Source organism: Bos taurus, chromosome 23, assembly GCF_002263795.3.
Source record: "Bos taurus isolate L1 Dominette 01449 registration number 42190680 breed Hereford chromosome 23, ARS-UCD2.0, whole genome shotgun sequence".
In the NCBI taxonomy this organism is placed as follows: domain Eukaryota; kingdom Metazoa; phylum Chordata; class Mammalia; order Artiodactyla; family Bovidae; genus Bos; species Bos taurus.
Window position 1 is genome coordinate 29,333,787 of NC_037350.1, and position 23,223 is coordinate 29,357,009.

Genomic DNA, 23,223 nt, shown 5'->3' on the forward strand with positions numbered 1-23,223 from the left:
TTTCTTCCATGTTGTCCATTTTATTGGCATATAATTGTTGATAGTAGTCTCTTATGATCCTTTGTATTTCTGTGTTGTCTGTTGTGATCTCTCCATTTTCGTTTCTAATTTTGTTGATTTGATTTTTCTCCCTTTGTTTCTTGATGAGTCTGGCTAATGGTTTGTCAATTTTATTTATCCTTTCAAAGAACCAGCTTTTGGTTTTGTTGATTTTTGCTATGGTCTCTTTTGTTTCTTTTGCATTTATTTCTGCTCTAATTTTTAAGATTTCTTTCCTTCTACTAACCCTGGGGTTCCTCATTTCTTCCTTTTCTAGTTGCTTTAGGTGTAGAGTTAGGTTATTTATTTGACTTTTTTCTTGTTTCTTGAGGTGTGCCTGTATTGCTATGAACTTTCCCCTTAAGACTGCTTTTACCGTGTCCCACAGGTTTTGGGTTGTTGTGTTTTCATTTTCATTCGTTTCTATGCAAATTTTGATTTCTTTTTTGATTTCTTCTGTGATTTGTTGGTTATTCAGCAGCGTGTTGTTCAGCCTCCATATGTTGGAATTTTTAATAGTTTTTCTCCTGTAATTGAGATCTAATCTTACTGCATTGTGGTCAGAAAAAATGCTTGGAATGATTTCTATTTTTTTGAATTTACCAAGGCTAGCTTTATGGCCCAGGATGTGATCTATCCTGGAGAAGGTTCCATGTGCGCTTGAGAAAAAGGTGAAATTCATTGTTTTGGGGTGAAATGACCTATAGATATCAATTAGGTCTAACTGGTCTATTGTATCGTTTAAAGTTTGTATTTCCTTGTTAATTTTCTGTTTAGTTGATCTATCCATAGGTGTAAGTGGGGTATTAAAGTCTCCCACTATTATTGTGTTATTGTTAATTTCTCCTTTCATACTTGTTAGCATTTGTCTTACGTACTGTGGTGCTCCCGTGTTGGGTGCATATATATTTATAATTGTTATATCTTCTTCTTGGATTGATCCTTTGATCATTATGTAGTGACCTTCTTTGTCTCTTTTCACAGCCTTTGTTTTAAAGTCTATTTTATCTGATATGAGTATTGCTACTCCTGCTTTCTTTTGGTCCCTATTTGCATGGAAAATCTTTTTCCAGCCCTTCACTTTCAGTCTGTATGTGTCCCCTGTTTTGAGGTGGGTCTCTTGTAGACAACATATGTAGGGGTCTTGTTTTTGTATCCATTCAGCCAGTCTTTGTCTTTTGGTTGGGGCATTCAACCCATTTACATTTAAGGTAATTACTGATAAGTATGTTCCCGTTGCCATTTACTTTATTGTTTTGGGTTCGAGTTTATACACCGTTTTTGTGTTTCTTGTCTAGAGAATATCCTTTAGTATTTGTTGGAGAGCTGGTTTGGTGGTGCAGAATTCTCTCAGCTTTTGCTTGTCTGAAAAGCTTTTGATTTCTCCTTCATACTTGAATGAGATCCTTGCTGGGTACAATAATCTGGGCTGTAGGTTATTTTCTTTCATCATTTTAAGTATGTCTTGCCATTCCCTCCTGGCTTGAAGAGTTTCTATTGAAAGATCAGCTGTTATCCTTATGGGAATTCCCTTGTGTGTTATTTGTTGTTTTTCCCTTGCTGCTTTTAATATTGGTTCTTTGTGTTTGATCTTTGTTAATTTGATTAATATGTGTCTTGGGGTGTTTCTCCTTGGGTTTATCCTGTTTGGTACTCTCTGGGTTTCTTGGACTTGGGTGATTATTTCCTTCCCCATTTTAGGGAAGTTTTCCACTATTATCTCCTCAAGTATTTTCTCATGGTCTTTCTTTTTGTCTTCTTCTTCTGGAACCCCTATGATTCGAATGTTGTAGCGTTTAATATTGTCCTGGAGGTCTCTGAGATTGTCCTCATTTCTTTTAATTCGTTTTTCTTTTATCCTCTCTGATTCATTTATTTCTACCATTCTATCTTCTAATTCACTAATCCTGTCTTCTGCCTCTGTTATTCTACTATTTGTTGCCTCCAGAGTGTTTTTAATTTCACTTATTGCATTATTCATTATATATTGACTCTTTTTTATTTCTTCTAGGTCCTTGTTAAACCTTTCTTGCATCTTCTCAATCCTTGTCTCCAGGCTATTTATCTGTGATTCCATTTTAGTTTCAAGATTTTGGATCAATTTCACTATCATTATTCGGAATTCTTTATCAGGTAGATTCCCTATCTCTTCCTCTTTTGTTTGGTTTGGTGGGCATTTATCCTGTTCCTTTATCTTCTGGGTATTCCTCTGTCTCTTCATCTTGTTTAAATTGCTGAGTTTGGGGTGTCCTTTCTGTATTCTGGCAGTTTGTGGAGTTCTCTTTATTGTGGCGTTTCCTCACTGTGTGTGGGTTTGTACAGGTGGCTTGTCAAGGTTTCCTGCTTAGGGAATCTTGTGTCGGTGTTCTGGTGGGTGGAGCTGTATTTCTTCTCTCTGGAGTGCAATGAAATGTCCAGTAATGAGTTATGAGATGTCTATAGTTTTGGGGTGACTTTGGGCAGCCTGTATCTTGAAGCTCGGGGCTGTGTTCCTTTGTTGCTGGAGAATTTGCTTGGTATGTCTTGCCCTGGAACTTATTGGCCCTTGTGTGGTGCTTGGTTTCAGTGTCGGTATGGAGGCATTTGATGAGCTCCTGTCAATGAATGTTCCTTGGAGTCAGGAGTTCCCTGGAGTCAGGGTTTGGACTTAAGTCTCCTGCTTCTGATTATTGGTCTTATTTTTACAGTAGTTTCAAAACTTCTCCTTCTATACAGCACCATTGATAAAACATCTACATTAAAGATGATAAGTTTCTCTACAGTGAGGGTCACTCAGAGAGGTTCACAGGGTTACATGGAGAAGAGAAGAGGGAGGAGGGAGTTAGAGGTGACCCAAATGAGATGAGGTGAATCAATAGTGGAGAGAGTGGGCTAGCCAGTAGTCACTTCCTTATGTGCACTCCACAACTCGACCACTCAGAGATGTTCACGGGGTTATACAGAGAAGAGAAGAAGGAGGAAGGTAACAGAGGTGGCCAGAAGGATAAAAGGGGGGAATGAAAAGGAGGGAGACAGATCCAGCCACTAATCAGTTCCCTAAGTGTTCTCCACCGTCTGGAACACACAGAAATTCACAGAGTTGGGTAGAGTAGAGAGGGGTTAGGGAGGAGACACAGGCGACCTGGTGGAGAAAAAGGAGGGTCCAAAGGGAGAGAGAGCAGTCAAGCCAGTAATCTCACTCCCTAGTGAAAAATGGGTCCTGAAGATTGGGTCCTTATAGGTACAAAATTGGTAACAAATACATAAAAGCAAAAATTAAAAATCTAGAGTAGAGTTTGGAATTTCAAAAATACGATGTTAAAGAAAAGAAGAAGGAAAAGAAAGAGAGAAAGAACGAACAAACAAAAACAAACAAGGTCGCGAAAATTATAGAGAAAGTACAGGTACAAAATTGATAACTAATACCAGAAAGCGAAAATTAAAAATCTAGAGTAGAGTTTGGAATTTCAAAAATACGATGTTAAAGAAAAGAAGAAGGAAAAGAAAGAGAGAAAAAACGAACAAACAAAAACAAACAAGGTCGCGAAAATTATAAAGAAAGTACAAGTATAAAATTGATAACTAATACCAGAAAGCAAAAATTAAAAATCTAGAGTAGAGTTTGGAATTTCAAAAATACAATGTTAAAAAAAAAAAAAAAGAAGAAAAATAAAGAGAGAAAACAAACAAATACGAACAATGTCACAAAAATTATAAAGAAAATACAGGTACAAAATCGATATCAAATACCAAAAAGCATAAATTAAAAATCTAGAGTAAAGTTTGGAATTTCAGATATACAATGTTATATAAAAGAAGAAGAGAAAGAAACAGAGAAGAAGAAAAAAAAAAAAAAAAGTCACAGAAATTATATAAAAAAAAACTATAGGTACAAAATTGATAACATATACCAAAAAGTGAAAATTAAAAATCTAGAGTAGAGTTTAGAATTTCAAAAATATAATGTTAAAGAAAAGAAGAAAAAAACAAAAACAAACAAAAAAAAACAAGGTCAAAAAATTATAAAATACATATATATGAAGTTTGCTGAAGAAGAAAAAAATAGGGTCTTTTTTTTTTTTTTTTGCAAAGTAATAGGATATAAAGGTGAAAATTAAAGGAACAATAGAGGACTTAAAATTTTTTTTTTTTTTTAAATTAAAAAAAAAGAATGATCGTAAAAATAATAAAAATATGTCTAGGAATTTTTTTTTTTTTTTTTTTTTTTTTTGTGGGTGTTGTGGGTTCAGTTCATTTTTGGCTAGTTCCTTGGTCAGATTTATATTTCTCAAGATCTATAGGCCCCTTCCTATGTAGTCCGTAGTAACCACAGGGTTTTGATCTATTGCCTGTAGCTTCCAAGGCGTTTCCCTCTGTTATATCTTCTTCTGTTTGCTAGTCTCTTCAGTATCTGGTTTCCGCCCTGACTCAAAGGGCACGGTGGAGGACACTTTTTTTTTTTTTTTTTTTTTTTAGGCTTACTTGTTCAGTCGCGCTGTGGGGAGGGAGGGAGGGAGGGATGCTGCAAACAAACAACACTGGCGTGGGCTCGCAGTGCCCCAGCCACCCTGGGTCTGCCCCCGCCCACGGCGCGTGCAGCCTCCCCGTCCACACTGCTCGGACTCCAGGCCGTTCCGCCGGGAACAATCCGAGGCTGGCCCTGGGCTGCATGCACCTCCCAGGTCCAAGCCGCTCAGGTTCAGGCACTCGGGTAGTCCTCAGAGGCGCAGACTCAGTTGGGCCCGCGTTCTGTGCTCTTCCCAGGTCCGAGCGCCAATTTGCTCTTCCCAGGCGAGCGCCAATGCTGCGACTTATCGCCTCCCCGCCACTCGGTTATCTGGATGTAAAACCGGCGCACCTTCTCAGGCAGATGTTGATCGTCCAGACCCCCAAGAAGTTTTAGTTAGCAAAGAAGCCTGCTTACAGTTTTATAGATAATGTCTCTCTGGGGCTGCGATTGCCCCCTTCCGGCTCTGGCTGCCTGTCACCGGAGGGGGAAGGTCTGCAGCCGGCTATCTCTGTTCAGTCCTTTGTTCCGTGCGCGGGCCTGGCGGTCTTAGGTTAGGGCTGGCTTTTCGCGTGGTAGGTATCCCACAGTCTGGTTTGCTAGCCCAGATTATTTCGCTCAGATAGCGCTCAGGGTATTCAGGCCAGATTCTTACTCTCAGCGATGCAGCCCACGCCGCGCCTCCCTGCCCAGCCCCGGTTTGCTAATGGCGGATGCAGGCGTCTGCGCTGCTTCTCTGCTGGGGGAGTTACCGTAGGGCTCGCAATCTGCGAGTTTTAAATTGTTTATTTATTTTTTCTCCCTGTTATGTTGCCCTCTGTGCTTCCAAAGCTCGGCACAGATTCGGCAGTGAGAAGGTTTCCTGATGTTTGGAAACGTTTCTCTTTTTAAGATTCCCTTCCCGGGACGGAACTCCGTCCCTCCCTCTTTTGTCTCTTTTTTTTTTTGTTTTTAATATTTTTTCCTACCTCCTTTCGAAGAGTTGGGTTGCTTTTCTGGGTGCCTGATGTCCTCTGCCGGCATTCAGAAGTTGTTTTGTGGAATTTACTCGACGTTTAAATGCTCTTTTGATGAATTTGTGGGGGAGAAAGTGTTCTCCCCGTCCTACTCCTCCGCCATCTTGGCTCCTCCTAAAGTGAAGATATTTTTAATTTGAAGGTGAGATTAGGCCAGATACCCAAGTGAGAGAAAAAGAGTCTTGAACCTTCATTCTGTGTGATCCTAGAAATGTTCAAAACTTATGGGGACCTCAGTTTGTTTTCATTGCCAGTTGGATAGTGGTAGCAAATAAACATGATTGGAACAGGAATGTCTAAAGGCTTAAGAGTCTCGTAAGTCAGTCTCTTCTGAGGAGAGCTCTTACATAATCACCATGAAGGATTACCATTTATCTGAGACTTTTCTATTTCAACTCCCTAAAGCAGCACATCCTGCTTCTGTAACACCCACAGCATCGGCATTTAATTAGGGATGCTGGGCTCTTGTTAAATGTTTCTAACAGCATGGAAGCTCCAGGGACAAGAAGTCTGTCACTCCAAGAGTCCATAAAAGAAGCCTCGTACCAGGTTTTGGGATTTTGAATTTGAACATCTATTCTCATGTTCTCTTTTCTACTACAAGTAAGTGTTTTTCTTTTTGTTCTTATTCTCCTTGTCTTCCACCTCCTTTCCCCCACCTCCCTACTTCTTATTTCAGCCTGAATCTTAGATTTACTGTTTTTCTTCAATCACCCTCTTTGGAAAACAGTAGGGAATAGTTAGGAAAAAGGAAATCAATGATCTCATAGACCTTTATTTGGGGAGACAATAAGATATCCATCCTGTCTCTGGGTGTGTGGGGCAGCTCAAGTGTCTGTAAACTGTGTAGCTTCCTTCAGCAATGTCATTTTTTAGCTACAGGAAAGGTGCTTGGCTCTCCAAAGTATTTGATTCATCTGTTCTGCCAATACTGTGAATTCTTGAGACAAGTCGTTCAGTCCATGACAGTGAAAAGATACAAGTCCTACTGGATGATAAAAGAGTTTGGCATGATTTGGCATAAATGACTATTATCAAATCCATATTATGTGAGAAACAAAGACAAAATAAATTTCTTTAGTCCAGAGTCAAAAGTTTCATATAGCAAAGTCCTTCATGAAGAAGAGAGACCAAACTTTACCTGTGGTTTCAGAATTTAGATCTAAAACCAAATATGTGAAATAACAATAGTAATATCTATCATTCATTGTTATTTTTATGTACTACACACTAGGTTAAGTACTAAATGCATTACCTCATTTAATGTCAAAATTTTCAGATGAGAAAGATATCATTATTTTCATTTAGGGAGGAAGAGCTTTATAATTCATTCATGGTCACACAGCTAGTAAGTGGGTAGAATAGCTGCATTTTTTGTGTTCACACAGCTGGTAGGTGTAACCATTCTTCCAGTAATAAAACACAGTGACCAGGGACTTCCCTGATGATCCAGTGGCTAAAAGTCCTTGTTCCCGATGCAGGGGGCCAGGGTTTGGTCCCTGGCCAGGGAACTAGATACTACATGCTGCAACTAAACATCCCACATGCCACAACTAAAATGTGGTCAAGCCAAAAAACCCCACAATGATCAAAATTTTTTTCTAATACTTGGATTTGTCTAAAGATGGAATAGCCTCCCTTTAAAGAGTTTACATCTCTCATCAATACAGTATACAATTTTAGATTGGGTTATCACCTTGCAAAATATAGGGCTTCCCTGGTGGCACAAATGGTAAAGAATTCTCCTGTAATGCCAGAGACTGGGTTCAATCCCTGGGTTGGGAAGATCCCCTGAAGGAGGGCATGGCAACCCACTCCATTATTCTTGCCCGGAGAATCCCCATGGACAGAGGAGCCTGATAGATGACAGTCCATGGAGTTGCAAAGAGTCAGACATGACTGAGCAACTAAGAACAGCACAGCAAAACAGCTGTATAGGGTATTTCAGTGGCCGGACTAGATGACTTTTAAAGGCTCCTTCCCAATTGGAGCTGGAATTTCCATTCTGTATATTCCATAAGAGATGGTCCAAAATACCGCATTGAATTTTCAGCACCATGCCTTAGACTCAAGTACCATGCCTTAGACTCAGTAATGCTCATTGATTATATAAATAGCCATGGTTAGCCCCAACTTTGATTTCAATGTTGGAGAGGAGATGGATAGTGGTGGTACAGCAGATAAAAGCCTAAAGAAAAGGTTTTCTCAAGATTTCTACCTTTTTCATGATTTTTCAGTTAATACGTACAGTGTTATCATTTCTAGAGAATTCATTAATTAAAGGGAAATACGCTATTGTAGAGTTTTTCCTTCACTTATCTGAACACTCTACAAAAACAGCAACATAGGGTCAAGTAACACCAAACAAACCATTTTCCAAAATGGAACTTTTCCAAAACAAAAGTTTCTTATTTGTATACTGGATACAATGGTCAGATGATTCACAGAAAGCTTTGTTGTGTAAATGAATTCATATTAAATCCTTCACTTTAATATTGATAAGAATTCTGAAAGCCAGTTTAAATTTTACCTTAGTTCTAGTACTGAACTCTTGGGATTACTATTTCTTTGTCTTCCATTCAGTTCTCCACTGAGACGGAATTCAGCCAAGTATTGCCATCTGTAGACTAACTCATGGCACCCCACTCCAGTACTCTTGCCTGGAAAATTCCATGGATGGAGGAGCCTGGTAGGCTGCAGTCCATGGGATCACTGAGAGTCAGACACGACTCAGTGACTTCACTTTCACTTCTCACTTTCCTGCATTGGAGAAGGCAATGGCAGCCCACTCCAGTGTTCTTGCCTGGAGAATCCCAGCGGTGGCGGAGCCTGGTGGGCTGCTGTCTATGAGGTCGCACAGTGTGGGACACGACTGAAGCGACTTAGCAGACTAACTCACGAGAGATTTTCTTCATGGAAAGTTTATTTTTCATGATACTGAAATGATGCATGGCTACCGGGAAATTAAATAGAAATAAAATAATTTGCATTTACTAAGTGTATTTAATCTCATAATTTTTTGAAATAAGACTCAGTCTTAATCTCAGTTTCATTAATATTTCCTTGATGTTTGTTCTTTGGGCCTTAAACCAAAACATATTTCTAAGGTGTGTTTTGGAAACAGTTTGGCCAACCTAGGGGGAAACAACTAAATAATTAGAAATAAAAATTACTGATTATTACCATGGATATTATGTTGCTTTCTTACCCATTTTGTTTTTTTACTATTTTTTATTTTGACAATTTTAAGCATATAATATATACAAAATTTTATCCTATGTCCAAGAGATCCAAGTTTTAAGTTATCCTTTATTTTGTGTGGAAATATTTATAAATTTGATCTTTGTCATAAGTATCTGAGTTGGAGTAATTCAAACTTTTCATGGATCTGGAAAAAGACAGAAATGGGAAAGGACAATGGGCTAATGTCTCATCAAAGCCAGTGCCGTCCCAGCAATATTTTACTCAGCGTTTTATTTTAAATTTACTCTTTGAGTTGTAATATGCTATGATCATAGTATACTTAATTTACTGAGATCATTAATTATGATATCACATTACCAAAACCATTGATGAGAAATTGATTTTTAAACATTTTTGTTTCTTCATCATTCTAAGCAATCAGAATGGATCAACGGTCAAACTAAAACTGTTACTTTTACATCATAATACATAAATATTTTTCTGGAATTTTGGAGACAGAGAGTTTATAATAATTTTACATATGACTCAGGATTTCCCCTGTGGCTCAGCTGGTAAAGAATCTGCCTTCAATGCATGAGACCTGGGTTCAATCCCTGGGTTGGGAAGATCTCCTGGAGAAGGGAGCGGCTACCCATTCCAGTATTCCGGCCTGGAGAATTCTGTGGATTGTATAGGCCATGGAGTTGCAAAAAGTTGGATATGACTGAGCGACTTTCACATCACATATGACTCAACAGGGAACCAGAAAATTAAAATGATCTTTCCATGTTCAAACAGCTAGTGGATTGTAGAACTGAGGAGGGAACTCAGGTATTCTGACTTGTTGTGAGATGTGTTCTCTTGTTTGTTTCATGTTTTCTCTGATCAGCTAAGGTTGTTGTTGGTGACCATACCAGTTAAAGAGAGAGAAGTCTGATTTTTAAAGTTCCTGCTCTGAATGCAGACACAGGACTTAGTGACTAAACCACCACCACATCATGATATTTGAGGCTAAAATGAGACAAAATTATTATTTAAAATTTTTATTCATTTACTTGGTCTTACTTTTACAGCAGTGAAAACTCCAAGTCCTAATCACTGGACCACCAAGGAAATTATATGACAAAGCTTAGGGCACTGGAGAGTGGTTTCAATAACTAATTCCATTGATAACAGTGTCATCTTCAAGTCTTAGTGTCATGGTTTGAAAGAGTCTGTTCCAGGACATGCTTACTAGTGTCAACTATTGTTTTTTAAGATAAAGTTTTATCAAAGTACATGGTATCACATTCTGGAACTGTCTTGTTTTTGGAATTTTCTATTCCACTTTCATTTTCTTAAAATATAACTTAAAACCATAAAGATCAATCTCTAAGTGTGCAAGGAAGACAAGGAGGCATCACAAGGAGAAACTCAAATAACCCCACAACTCTTGAAACAAATTATGTAATGGATATTCACCAGTCATCTCTAAGACACAACGAGGTGTTAAGAAATGGGCTTGCCAAGACCTATTTACATAAATAGCTCTTATGCTGCACATAGACCTTTAAAATATTTACTTTTTCCTGCAAAGGTGTTGCTGATGTTCTGTAAGACATGCGTCCTATAGGAAAAGTTTAAATGTGTGTCGAAGGCTTATGTGATGATTGTGGTACAACACTGTAACTTGTCATAGATTCTAAATTTGAGTGTTTTTTCCTGTTATTTTCTGATGATTATTTTATCTATAAAGTTATATGTTCTTGTTTTGTAGATTACTGCTGCTGCAGCACATGAATACTGCAATCTGTACTGCTTCTTTCTCAGTTTCCAAGAGAAAACATCATGGAAGGAGAAAATCACACTCTGTCTGAATTTATCATCTTAGGATTCTCTGACTTAAATGATGTGCAGTTTTTATTCTTTACCATATTTCTTATGATCTATCTCTGTACCCTGGGAGGAAATATTTTCATTATTTTGGTAACATTGGTCGATATACGACTCTATACCCCCATGTATTTTTTTTTAAGGAATCTGGCCTTTCTTGATATCTGTTATACCACCACTAATGTCCCCCAGATGATGGTGCATCTCCTATCAAAGAAGAAAAGTATTTCTTACGGGGGCTGTGTGGCTCAACTTTTTGCATTCCTTTTCTTTGTGGGGGTAGAATGTCTCCTCCTGGCAGCCATGGCATATGATCGTTACATTGCAATCTGTAAGCCCTTAAGGTATTCGGTTATTATGAACAAGGTCCTATACAGCCAGTTAGCAGCCTCCTGCTGGACTGGTGGTTTCCTCAACTCAGTGGTGCACACAGTACTGACATTCCACCTGCCTTTCTGTGGCAACAACGAGATTAATTATTTCTTCTGTGACATCCCCCCTTTGCTGATCTTGTCTTGTGGGGACACTTCTGTCAATGAGTTGGTGTTACTTATCATTGGGGTCTTCATTGGATGGGCTCCTTTCCTAGGTATCATCCTTTCCTACCTCTACATTATCTCCACCATCTTGAGGATCCGCTCCTCAGAGGGGAGACAAAAGGCCTTTTCTACCTGTGCGTCTCACCTGGTCATTGTCCTTCTCTACTATGGCAGCTCCATCTTCACCTATGTGCGGCCCATCTCATCTTACTCATTGGCAAAAGACCGGCTGATCTCAGTACTGTACAGTGTGGTGACCCCTATGCTAAACCCTATCATTTATACTTTGAGGAATAAGGATATCAGAAAGGCCCTGAGAGCTGTGGGAGAAAAAGTAGCAACTTTCAAATTTCATTTCCCTTGAAGTGTAGTGTTTATTTTTCTCTCATGATAAATCTAGAAAATTATCTGTCTTGCCCATGCAATCTGTTTTTTCTTGCCAACAGTATTGATTTCAATGATAAATAGGGCAAAATGTTGACAAGAAATTAATCTGGGTAAAGGATTAATGGATTTTGGGAGTTCTCTTCTTATTCCTGAAATGCTTCTGTATATTCTATATATTTGAAACTATATCTAAATAAAAAGTTAATTTGAATCTTTTGAGCATAACTAAAACTACAATGTGCTTGTCTCTACTTGTGCACACTTTTTTTGGTATTTTAACCTCCATATCAAATATAGTGAACTGAAGTTGCTCAGTCAGGTCCAACTCTTTGCAACCCTAAGGACTTAGCCCTCCAGGCTCCTCCATCCATGGGATTTTCCAGGCAAGAATACTGGAGTGAATTGCCATTTCCTTTTCCAGGGGATCTTCCTGACCCAGTGATCGAACTCAGGTCTCCCACACTGCAGGCAGCCTCTACCGTCTGAGCCACTAGGGAATCCCAAATATATTCAAACATATCAAATATATTCTTCAGTTAATCTATTGTTCTTAAATTTTATTTTGTCTTATGGTGAACTAACTATCCATTGACTTGTGGTTCTCTAACTTTCAGCATTTGTCTCAAAGTTGTCTTCCTTTGTCACTGTCCTTCTTACGTTTACTGTACTTTCCCAGTGGCTCAGCTGGTAAAGAATCCGCCTGCAACGTGGGAGACCTGGGTTTGATCCCTGGGTAGGGAAGATCCTCTGGCGAGGGGAAAGGCTATCCACTCCAGTATTCTGGCCTAGAGAATTCCATGGACAGAGGAGCTTGGCAGGCTACAGTCCACGGGGTTGCAAAGAGTCAGACACAACTTAGCAACTAAGCATAAACCAGTGGTTAGAACTCAGCGCTTTCACTGCTGTGGCCTGGGTTCAATCCCTGGTGTCAGGGAACTAAGATTCTGTAAGCCACATAATGTGACCAAAAAAAAGAAAGAAACAAAATAGAAAATATATATTTATCATAATAGCACAAATAATAACCTTAGATTTTTTGCAATACTTCAAAGATCCCATACATAAAATTGCAAATTAAACAAATTTATTCCCATTGTTTATTCTTCCTTGTTTATCATTTCCCCAAATCCTTCCTTTTTCTTTATCTGTGGAATTCAGTTTATAATTCATATTTTTAGTTTTCATTATATTGCTCTAACTGATATCACTTTTTTGCATTTACAAGGTGTTAGACTTTTGAAGGATAGAGCTGTCTCTTCTCTTTTATATTCTCATCACTCCCTTTTGCTCATGATCAATCAAAGGCTCTGCCCCAAATTTATTATTAAAGAATTAATCTAGTGACTTCACAAGCACACCAAAGAAGGGTATAAATTGATACTTATGGAAGAGAAATATGGAGAGAATAAGTCTCTAGAGAGAAAAATCCCAAGATATTAATGTCCAGATACCCCCAGGGAAGTTTATACAGGATTTAGTCTGTTTGTTCTCTCAAATAAGACATGGATTTGCTGAGATTCAATCTCACATCTAGATAGAGGTTTCTTGCAATAAAATGGGTGTAAGAGTTTTGAACAGCTGGAACTATCTCTGATGATCTTATTCAAAGAGACAGTAAATGCAGCTGATCTCTGATTTTTGGATATCCTTTTTGAGCCAAAATTTTATTTTATTATAAAGTACGTGAAGACATGTGCAGGACAAATTGGCTGAGAGTAAACAGAAGAAAAGTGAGCTTAGATTAGAGGAATAATTTTCTGAAGAAGGGGTGTTAATATAATTGGAAAAAGCAAGTGAAAGTAAATGGGGAAAACTCTTTGAATCTAAGCCGTGAAAATTACAGAGTGGAAGAGCAGGTGGGTTTACAGCATAAGTCATTAGCAAGTAAAGCTTTGAATTTCTCAGTCTATGTGTATGTACATTTTTGTTTTTGTTTTTGGTTGTTTGTTATTTGTTTCAGGGTAGACTCTCATTGTGACCAAGTTAGGTCTATGTTTTAATTAAATGTCTGAGTGCCTATATCTGTTTAGTGGTGTGTGGGTATGGGTGTGGGTGTGTGTGGGTGGGTGTGTGTGTTACCGAGAGTTATAGAAAATATAAAGAAAAGAAGAAAGTGAAGTAGAGAAAAAAATTACATGAGTAGTACCTTAATGTATGTCAAAATTAATAATGCAAAAATGATAGGTTCTAGTTCTAGTCAAGCAATATGTTAGATTGTACCTACTATTTATATAATTACATAACTTTGCAATAGTATGATTTTTAGTGGGAGATGGATGGTGCTATTATCCAGGAAAAATATAATAATTTTCAAAACACTTGTATGAAGTATTTACTTAAGTATTAATATTTTCACTTGAGTACATCCCCAGTTTCCCATATATGCATAGGTAATAATGTCCTTCAATTATATTTATGACTCCTGAGATTAATCATCTTCTCTACCAACAACTCCATTTAGAATATTTCTTCTATATCCATACTCATGGAGTGCAGCTCCTAGATTTTTGTTTTCTTTCACCAATAATGTAATTTCTTAAATTTAAAATACTGTTTATAGACAGCAATTAATCATTAAGAATCACAAGTGTCTTTGAGAACAGTCCATGACAAAAATTAATTGCTAAAACTGGCCCTATATGGCTAAAAGTTATTTACTTAATCACAAATATTCATTGCTCATTTTCTATGTTGCCATGTCCTCTGATAAACTGGAAGAATCTTTTGTGAGTGTAGCATCACATTCAGGAGAATAGTATGGATAGGTGAGAATGTTCAAAAGAAAACAAATTTGACCTTTTGAGGGTAGCTTTTGTAACTGATAATGATTGAACAGGTAATCCTAATCCAGTAGTTAATTCAGTAAGTATAGAGAGAGCACCAAAAAAAATGTTCCAGACAATGTTTTAGGTGCTAGGTTGCAGTAGTGAATAAAACAGACAACAGTTTTGTGTGTGTGTGTTTGAGACTGCATGTAAGTTAAATAAAAAATATAAAATATTTAATAAAATCCAATACAGCAGATTAAGATAAGTGCCATTGATAACAACATAGCAAGAAAGGATATGCTTTTTTTTTTTTTTTTTTTTGGTCATTTAACCTGGAGAAGACTCTTAAGAGTCCCTTGGACAGGAAGGAGACCAAACCAGTCAATCTTAAAGGAAATTAACCCTGACTCTTCACTGGAAGGACTGTTGCTAAAGCTAAAGCTCCAATACTTTGGCCACCTGATGTGAAGAGCTGACTCACTGGGAAAGATGGAGGGCCAGAGAAGAGGGTGAGAGAGGATGAGATGGTTAGATAGAATCACTGACTCAATGGACATGAATTTGAGCAAACTCCAGCAGATAGTGGAGGAAAGAGGAGCTTGGCATGTTGCAGTTCATCGCATCACAAAGAGTTGTACAGGAGTCAGTGACTGAACAAAACAATCAGAGAAATTCACGATGAGGGTGTAGCTTTAGGGCAAAGGTCTGAAAGAGATGTGGGAATTAAACATGTGAATTTATTAAGTGTAAGAATGCTTCATATAAGTGGAGAGCTGGTGCACAGACCTTGAGATGAGAATGTAGTTAGTGTTTCAGTAACAACATAGAGATCAATGTGGCTGAGGGATAGAGTGGAAGTGGAAGCTTAAATCATTAGACATGTTTAACAGAATAATCCTGGATGCTGCCTTGAGAATAAGAGACTGGATAAGAGTGGAAATAAGATCATTCCAATAATTCAAATGAGTGATGATGGTGATTTGCACAGAGTCACATAGGAGACAGTGAGAAAGGAATTTTGCATCTGTAGTCATGAAACAGGGTAATCTGCACATTGCCTTGTATAGTCATTTTTCACTTTTATTGGGTCAATTTTTCCTTACATGCATACAGACACATGCCCATTCTGATATTCTTCACTTCCTTCTGCATTTCCATTCTTCTGCTTAGAGTCTTTTCTTACTGACTAGCAAACTTTTAGTGTATATTTTTAGTGTAGTGATAAATTCTCTCAGTTTGTATTTTCTCTTTTTTATGTGGGTGTGAATTCTTTTCTTACTGAGCTGTTTATATATGTCAATCAAATTTGTAAATTATGCTTTTCAGATTTTTATATTCTTACTAATTTTTTTTTTTTTTTTTTTTTGCTTTCTCTTCTATAAGGCATAGAGAGAGAGAGAGAGATGTTAAAAACTTCTATTAGGATTGTGAATTTTACTCTTCATTATTTCTGTCAACTTTTGAAGCTATTTTATTGGGAGCTTACATTGGGTTGTGATATTCTGGACCAGTTGTTAGCAGGGGAGTGTTAGTGTGGGTAAGGGTGGGTAGGCTGCTGCTTAATCGCTCAGTCATGTTGAACTCTTTGCATCCCCATGGACTGGAGCCCACCAGGCTCCTCTGTCCATGGTATTCTCCAGGCAAGAATACTGGAGTGGGTTGCCATGCCCTTCTCCAGGGGATCTTTCCCACACTGCAGGCAGATTCTTTACCATCTGAGCCACCAGGGAAGGGGTATACCAGGTAGTTTTTCCATTCCTCAATTCAAGGGCTCCCTCTTCTGTTACTAAGGTGGTGATTATTTTTTACAAATGGCAAAGCGTTTAGTATATATTTTTCCTCTCTCTTTCAATGCTTATGTTTTATCTTCTTCTAATTCTCCTCCTCTTGTAGAAATTCCCACTAAATGTAGGGCACTTTTTCCTGGGCCTGAAAAATTGGGGATGTTTTCAAAATTCTCTTCCTGTTAACACTTTTTACTCTTTCAAGTTTTTCTCATCTACACACACAAACCCACCACTGTGCTGCAGTTTTGTGGCTACTGAGGCTAACTATGCTGGCGTGATGGGATTCATGGGGTCGCAGAGTCGGACATGACTGAGAGACTGAACTGAACTGATGCTGTTTTTATTCCCTCTGCTTAAACACAATATTTGAAGATTCTGGATTTTATGTTTCTTAGTTTTGCTGAAAGTTTAGGCATGTAGGAAGGATACATTAATTTCCTGAGGCTTTAAAATATCTTAGGAGAAAAGAAGAAATCCTCAGTAGGCTACATCACTTTTACTGCCAGAACCGAGAATCACAAGCTGAACAATTATTTCCTTTGTATGTTTTAAAATTTTCTAACCTCTAATTTTTTTTATCTAACCTCTAATTCTAATGTTGTAAATAAGATATAGTCATGCTTTACATTTTATGTTTTAAAAAAGTGTCTTTTATCTATATCTGACTTACTCATCATAAGCTGTTTTTATTAGTACATGATAAATTCTAAAGCAGTAAAAAGATGTTTGACTCATATTCAGGAGTGGTAAAGCTGTTTACTTACCACTTTTAAATATTCTCCACACTGGAGCTCACCCTTAGGCTTTTCCAAATAGTAAACTTGCTTCACTTAATTCCCACAGTGTAAAATTCAAAAAAACTAATTCATTGTCATCATTACATTTGCTTCCCAAAGCAATGGAGAATGTCACTACAGTAAATGAGTTTCTGTTACTTGGCCTGACCAGTGTTCAGCAGCTGCAGCCTTTCTTCTTTGTGATTTTCTTAATCATTTACTTGATAAACTTGGTTGGAAATGGAGCTATATTAGTGATTACGATTTTGGAACCCAAACTGCATTCCCCCATGTATTTTTTCCTGGGAAACCTTTCTTGTCTGGATATCTGCTACTCTTCAGTGACATTGCCCAAAATCCTTATAAACCTCCTCTCTGCTCGCAGGACCATATCTTTCCTGGGCTGTATCACTCAGCTATACTTCTTCCACTTTCTGGGAAGCACAGAGGCCGTCTTACTGGCTGTCATGGCTTTTGATCGCTTCACTGCCATCTGCAACCCACTTTGTTACCCTGTCATCATGAGCCCCAAGGTATGTATTCTCTTGGCAGCCATGGCCTGGATCACCAGCATCTTTAACGCTCTGGTACATTCTGTCATGACTGCACGCCTGAACTTTTGCCACTCTCAAGAGCTCAATCACTTCTTCTGTGATGTCAAGCCCCTCTTGGAGCTGGCCTGCAGTAACACGCTGCTCAACCAGTGGCTGCTTTTTGTTGTCACAGGCAGCGTATCTATGGGAGCTTTCTTCCTGACGCTTCTCTCCTACTTCTATATTATTTGCTCCCTTCTGCTCAAGCATAAGTCCTGCAGGATACTCCACAAAGCTTTGTCCACTTGTGCCTCCCATTTCACGGTCGTGTGTCTTTTCTATGGACCTGTAGGCTTCACGTACATTCATCCTGCCTCAGCCACTTCCATGACTCAGGATAGGATGGTGGCCATCGTCTATAGTGCAGTCACTCCAGTGCTGAATCCACTGATATACACTCTTAGGAATAAAGAAGTGAGGCTGGCGCTGAAGGAAATCTTCAGGAGCAAGTTATTTAAAGACTGCCGGCAGCACCACTGAGATTAATGAGGCTTATATCTGACTCTGATTAAGATTTTTATCCCTTCACTCTAATAAATGGTCTACATGATTTTTCCTCAGGAATTTGTAGCCCCATAACCATGTTCTGTGCTCAACCATGTGTCATTATTTGCTCAGTTTTTATTTACCTACTCACTTATTTAAGAGATAGTCATTGAATATATATTGTGTCAGGCAGCATAGATGTAGGAAGCAAGACTGAACAAAAGAAATTCTACAATCTTACACAATGGACAAATTCATAAGTATATATGTCAGGGTAATTAGATGCTGCTGCTGCTGCTGCTAAGTTGCTTCAGTCATGTCCAACTCTGTGCAACCCCATAGACGGCAGCCCACCAGACTCCTCCGTCCCCGGGATTCTCCAGGCAAGAACACTGGAGAGGGTTGCCATTTCCTTCTCCAATGCATAAAAGTGAAAAGGGAAAGTGAAGTCGCTCAGTCGTGTCCGACTCTTAGTGACCCCATGGACTGCAGCCCACCAGGCTCCTCCATCCATGGGACTCTCCAGGCAAGAGTACTGGAGTGGGGTGCCACTGCCTTCTTCAATTAGATGCTACAGAGAACTAAAAAGAGATAAGAAAGCTAGGGAGGGATGAGAGCAGGCACTTACTACATAATAAATGATTTATCTATTTCTTTTCTATTCTGGCCATTCTATTATATATGTCAGATGTTCTCATATCAATTTATTTATCGGAAAAAGATCAGCTGATCTGAACGCTAGAAAATGCACTCAATTTATTGGTAAATCCCTTGTTGTATACCTTGAAAAGGGAAGACATATTAAAACTGAGATTTATAATAAATGTCTCCATCAGCATCTGGATGCAGAATAATTGGAAGCCAGACTCTCAGGCAGCAATTTTCAATGAATGTCTATAGACTTCCTTCAGTCTGTAAGGAATGTCTGTAAGAAGTGAGTTTGCTTCTCCTTCACTGAGCCCTGGGGTGGTAGCCAGTTAAGAACAGTTTCTTTGTTTGTGACTGTCTGGTAAGCCCAAAGATACAAGCCCCTCTGGTCATTAGAGCAGGCTATCTGGGTTATGTGGCCTCTGGGTGTCAGCAACAAAAACCGGAACATCAGGAAGATGTTTTTTTTTCTCAGAAACACCAGATATCTGAGCTAGGGCAGAGCTATAGCCTGAAGATTGCATCCATTGGACTCCCTGAGCTCTAGAAAGGATTGTACTTGCCCCCTGTTGCTGCTGCTGGTGCTAAGTTGTGTCAGTCATGTCCGACTCTGTGTAACCCCATAGACGGAAGCCCACCAGGCTCCTCTGTCCCTGAGATTCTCCAGGCAAGAACACTTGAGTGGGTTGCCATTTCCTTCTCCAAGGCATGAAAGTGAAAAGGGAAAGTGAAGTCGCTCAGTCGTGTCTGACTCTTAGCGACCCCATGGACTGTGGCCTACCAGGCTCCTCCGTCCATGGGATTTCCCAGGAAAATGGCACTGGGGTGCCATTGCCTTCTCCAGTACTTGCCTTCTAGCTATGTGATAAATGAGAAGCCTGCCTCTTAGGCTGTAGCTTTTAAGGGAAACAAATAGTCCTATTTCACAGAAAGACTGGGTGTTTCTGTCTATGTCTCTGTGCTGTCTCAGGGGAGATAGCCTGTTAAGAATTGTTTCTCTGTTTGTTACAGACCTGTGGGAGCCAAAAGACATGAGCCCTGCTGGCCACTAGAGTCAAATGGTCAAGGGGTGTCCTCTGGATGTTGGGATATATTGGCAATCTGAATGAGGCAGAGGAATAGAAAAGAGATGGTGTCTGCTAAGGCCTCTGTCTATGGAGAGTATTGTAGTTGGCCTCTAGAAGTGTGTTAGATAAGAAGCCTACCACTTAAGTCAAGCCTTTAAAATAAGCAAATAGATCTCCTTCACATGAAGACTGGACACGTTTCATTAAATGGGAGTTTTTTTGTCTGTTTGTTTTGTCTTTTGTATTTTGACTATTCCATATGGCATGTGGGATCTTAGTTCCTTGACTAGGGATTGAACCTGTACCCTCTGCATTGGAAGCTCCAAGACCTAACCACTGGACAACCACGGAATTCCACAATTTGGTTTTTATTTTATTTTATTTAACTTTACAATATTGTATTGGTTTTGCCATATATCAAAATGAATCTGCCACAGGTATACATGTGTTCCCCATCCTGAACCCTCCTCCCTCCTCCCTCCTCATACCATCCCTCTGGGTCATCCCAGTGCACCAGCCCCAAGCATCCAGTATCATGCATCGAACCTGGACTGGCAACTCGTTTCTTACATGATATTTTTTTACATGTTTCAATGCCATTCTCCCAAATCATCCCACCCTCTCCCTCTCCCACAGAGTCCAAAAGACTGTTCTATACATCAGTGTCTCTTTTGCTGTCTCGTATACAGGGTTATTGTTACCATCTTTCTAAATTCCATATATATGCGTTAGTATACTGTATTGGTGTTTTTCTTTCTGGCTTACTTCAGTCTGTACAACTTGGTTTTTAAAAAAGCATTTTGATGGAAGAAAGTCTCCTGGGGCTTCCTTTGCTGTTTTCACCTCCTATGTCTAGTCCTCCCATGAGAACGTAAGAGGGTCACTCTGGGAAGGACTTCAGTCTTAACCACTGGACCTCCAGGGAATTCCCTAAGACTGGACACATTGCAATCTGCTGCCTCTTTTCTGAGCTTTGGGGAGTAGTAGGGTGTCAGTTAGCCAGAGTGAGGTCCTGTGAGCTTTTTAAGCTTTTTCTCCATAGCCTTGTAGGTCTCACATATGCAAGCCTTGTTTTTCAAAGCTAGATGTCTGGGGGCTTGTTCCTCAAGTGAAATTCTTTAGAGTTGGGGTGCCAGATGTGGAGTCTAAACTCTTTACTCCTCAGTGAGAAGCTGGGAGTTGTGAGTTGCCATGCTGGGAATAGAATGTTTGGCCAGACTGTATCTTGGTCTCTCTGCCTGATTCAGTGTGGAATGTTTCTCATTGATTTGATGTGTAACAGTACTTCAACTAGTTTCTGGTTTTCTTTTCTGTGTAGCTATAGATTGGGTGTGCCCATGGGAAGAGGTGAGTTCAGGGTCTCCTACTCCACCATCTTGAACCAGAACCTTTGTTATTCTTTTTTGTTAATTTAGAATCTGCTTGTCAATATCCATGAAAGAAAATACATTTTAAATTGGATGAAAAGTAATCCTTTGGCAAATGTCATCATGCAGTAGAACTGGATAAAATTCTAGATATGTGATTGAGGTTTCCAGACTATAATTCTTAACATCACAGATTCTCTCTCTGCTTCTTGCAAAATGTTTTTATAACCCTTATTCAGAATTCTCTGTAGCCATGATTGTGTGTGTATGTGTGTAATCACTTATATAGAGTTTGTTCACTTACAGATATTATTTTATTTAGCCTTAGTCATCACATCAATCAAATTAGGTTGGTTTCATTATTAGCATATGTTTACAGAAGGGGAAAACCAGAAACCAGAAAGGAAAAGTAACTTAACTATAGTCACATTACAAGCAGAGCCAGGATTCTAACTCCAGGAGATCTTGTTCCAGAGTCTGAGAGTTTTGCTGTATGCATCTATAAATAGTCATTATTAAGAAATTTTTGGCTAAGGCAGATTTTAAGAAAAATCTGTCAATTTCTCTTCCATTTATAGACAGGATCTATTTTGAGTCTAACAAGGTACTTTATTTTTTATTTTGGTGGCTATAAAGCCCTTATTTTGTTGCTGTTTTCTTTTTCTCTGACGTTTCTCAAGTTAAATCAATCACCTTGTCTTGTCAAAATGGTTCAGTTTAAACTTTATCATCTTTTAATTTCTTAACATATTTCTCTAAACAATGACAAACTTTGGATCCACAAGCTGTTAAGAGTTTCCAATGATAGGAGCTGTATTGTTTAAAAATTGTCATACTTACTCTTTCTTTAACCTTTCAGTGGAAATCACTGGCTCAGCATAATATTCTTTTCTAGTTAAATGTAGCAAAATGTTCTACCAAATAGATTAAAAAAACAAAATAACTATTTATTGAAATATTAAAGTAGAGAATAACCCTTTGAGAAGAGATCCCTAGACATCTATGCTAGGAACATCTCTAGGGAGAGTTCAGAGGGGATTCAATGTACTTATTTTGTGCTTAGAATGGGAATGAAGGCCAAGTCCTCTGTGATTTATATTTACTCTTAGGTATATGATATTTGTCATATAAGACTCTGAGCAGCTAAAATCTTTCTGATAATTTTATACAAAGAGATAATCAACATATTATAGCCCTCATTCTTGGGTTTCCTTATGCACCAAAACCATATATTTTTTCCAAGGATGTACACAGAGAAGTAAAGAATAGGGTGAATTGCCACAGTCAGTAGGTAGAACATAAGAGAATAGGTAAGAAGGAAGGTTTTTGTTTTTGTATGTGTAGAAATGTGTGGGGTTTTTTGTTTTTTTTTTTGGTGTTTTGTATATGTGTGTGTGTTTTATAGAAGGAAACTGAGACCATTAGAAAGGGTGAGTGAGAGTAGCTGGGGAATGTCTTTGAATATAATTTGTCAAAACTATAGGGTGGAACAAATGGGTTTATGGCACAATTTCTTAGTTGGAAAAGTTTTGATTTTCTTAATCTGTTTAATCATGCATCTTTTGTATGAAGTAGATATAGCAGCACATATGCATCTCTACCTGTGTACTTGTGAATGTTTTTTTGTGCGAGACAAAAAACAGTATATAAAGAGCTGCCTTGTTTTACTATTTCCTATGAAATTAAAAGACGCTTACTCCTTGGAAGGAAAGTTATGACCAACCTAGATAGCATATTCAAAAGCAGAGACATTACTTTGCCAACAAAGGTTCGTCTAGTCAAGGCTATGGTTTTTCCTGTGGTCATGTATGGATGTGAGAGTTGGACTGTGAAGAAAGCTGAGCACCCAAGAATTGATGCTTTTAAACTGTGGTGTTGGATAAGACTCTTGAGAGTCCCTTGGACTGCAAGGAGATCCAACCAGTCCATTCTGAAGATCAGCCCTGGGATTTCTTTGGAAGGAATGATGCTAAAGCTGAAACTCCAGTACTTTGGCCACCTCATGCGAAGAGTTGACTCATTGGAAAAGACTTTGATGCTGGGAGGGATTGGGGGCAAGAGGAGAAGGGGTCGACAGAGGATGAGATGGCTGGATGGCATCACTGACTCGATGGACGTGAGTCTGAGTGAACTCCGGGAGTTGGTGATGGACAGGGAGGCCTGGCGTGCTGCGATTCATGGCGTCTCTAAGTGTCGGACATGACTGAGT

The 23,223-nt window shown here is 38.8% G+C and overlaps 3 protein-coding genes across 4 annotated transcripts in view; 2 read left to right on the top strand and 1 right to left on the bottom strand.

Annotated features, from left to right (window-relative positions):
* OR12D2E (olfactory receptor family 12 subfamily D member 2E) overlaps nucleotides 1–6,056 on the bottom strand; it is a 33,911-nt gene extending 27,855 nt beyond the window's left edge. The window contains exon 1 of the mRNA XM_024983520.2: nucleotides 5,494–6,056. The gene's annotated coding sequence lies outside the window, so the exon portion shown is untranslated. The remainder of the gene's footprint in view (nucleotides 1–5,493) is intronic.
* Nucleotides 6,055–11,977, top strand: OR5V2 (olfactory receptor family 5 subfamily V member 2). 2 transcript variants are annotated; one of them, XM_002697411.6, is made up of 2 exons: nucleotides 6,055–6,144; nucleotides 10,481–11,977. In XM_002697411.6, the coding sequence occupies exon 2, from the start codon at nucleotides 10,552–10,554 to the stop codon at nucleotides 11,497–11,499; it is 948 nt and encodes a 315-aa protein (XP_002697457.1). In that variant the 5' UTR covers nucleotides 6,055–6,144; nucleotides 10,481–10,551; the 3' UTR covers nucleotides 11,500–11,977. The 2 variants fall into 2 exon arrangements, with proteins under 2 accessions (XP_002697457.1, NP_001376873.1); NM_001389944.1 differs by lacking the exon at nucleotides 6,055–6,144 and having other exon boundaries at nucleotides 10,552–11,499.
* Nucleotides 11,978–16,975: 4,998 nt separating this feature from the next.
* On the top strand, nucleotides 16,976–17,926 carry OR12D3 (olfactory receptor family 12 subfamily D member 3). The gene has a single exon (NM_001390173.1). The coding sequence runs from the start codon at nucleotides 16,976–16,978 to the stop codon at nucleotides 17,924–17,926; it is 951 nt and encodes a 316-aa protein (NP_001377102.1).
* Nucleotides 17,927–23,223: the final 5,297 nt, after the last annotated feature.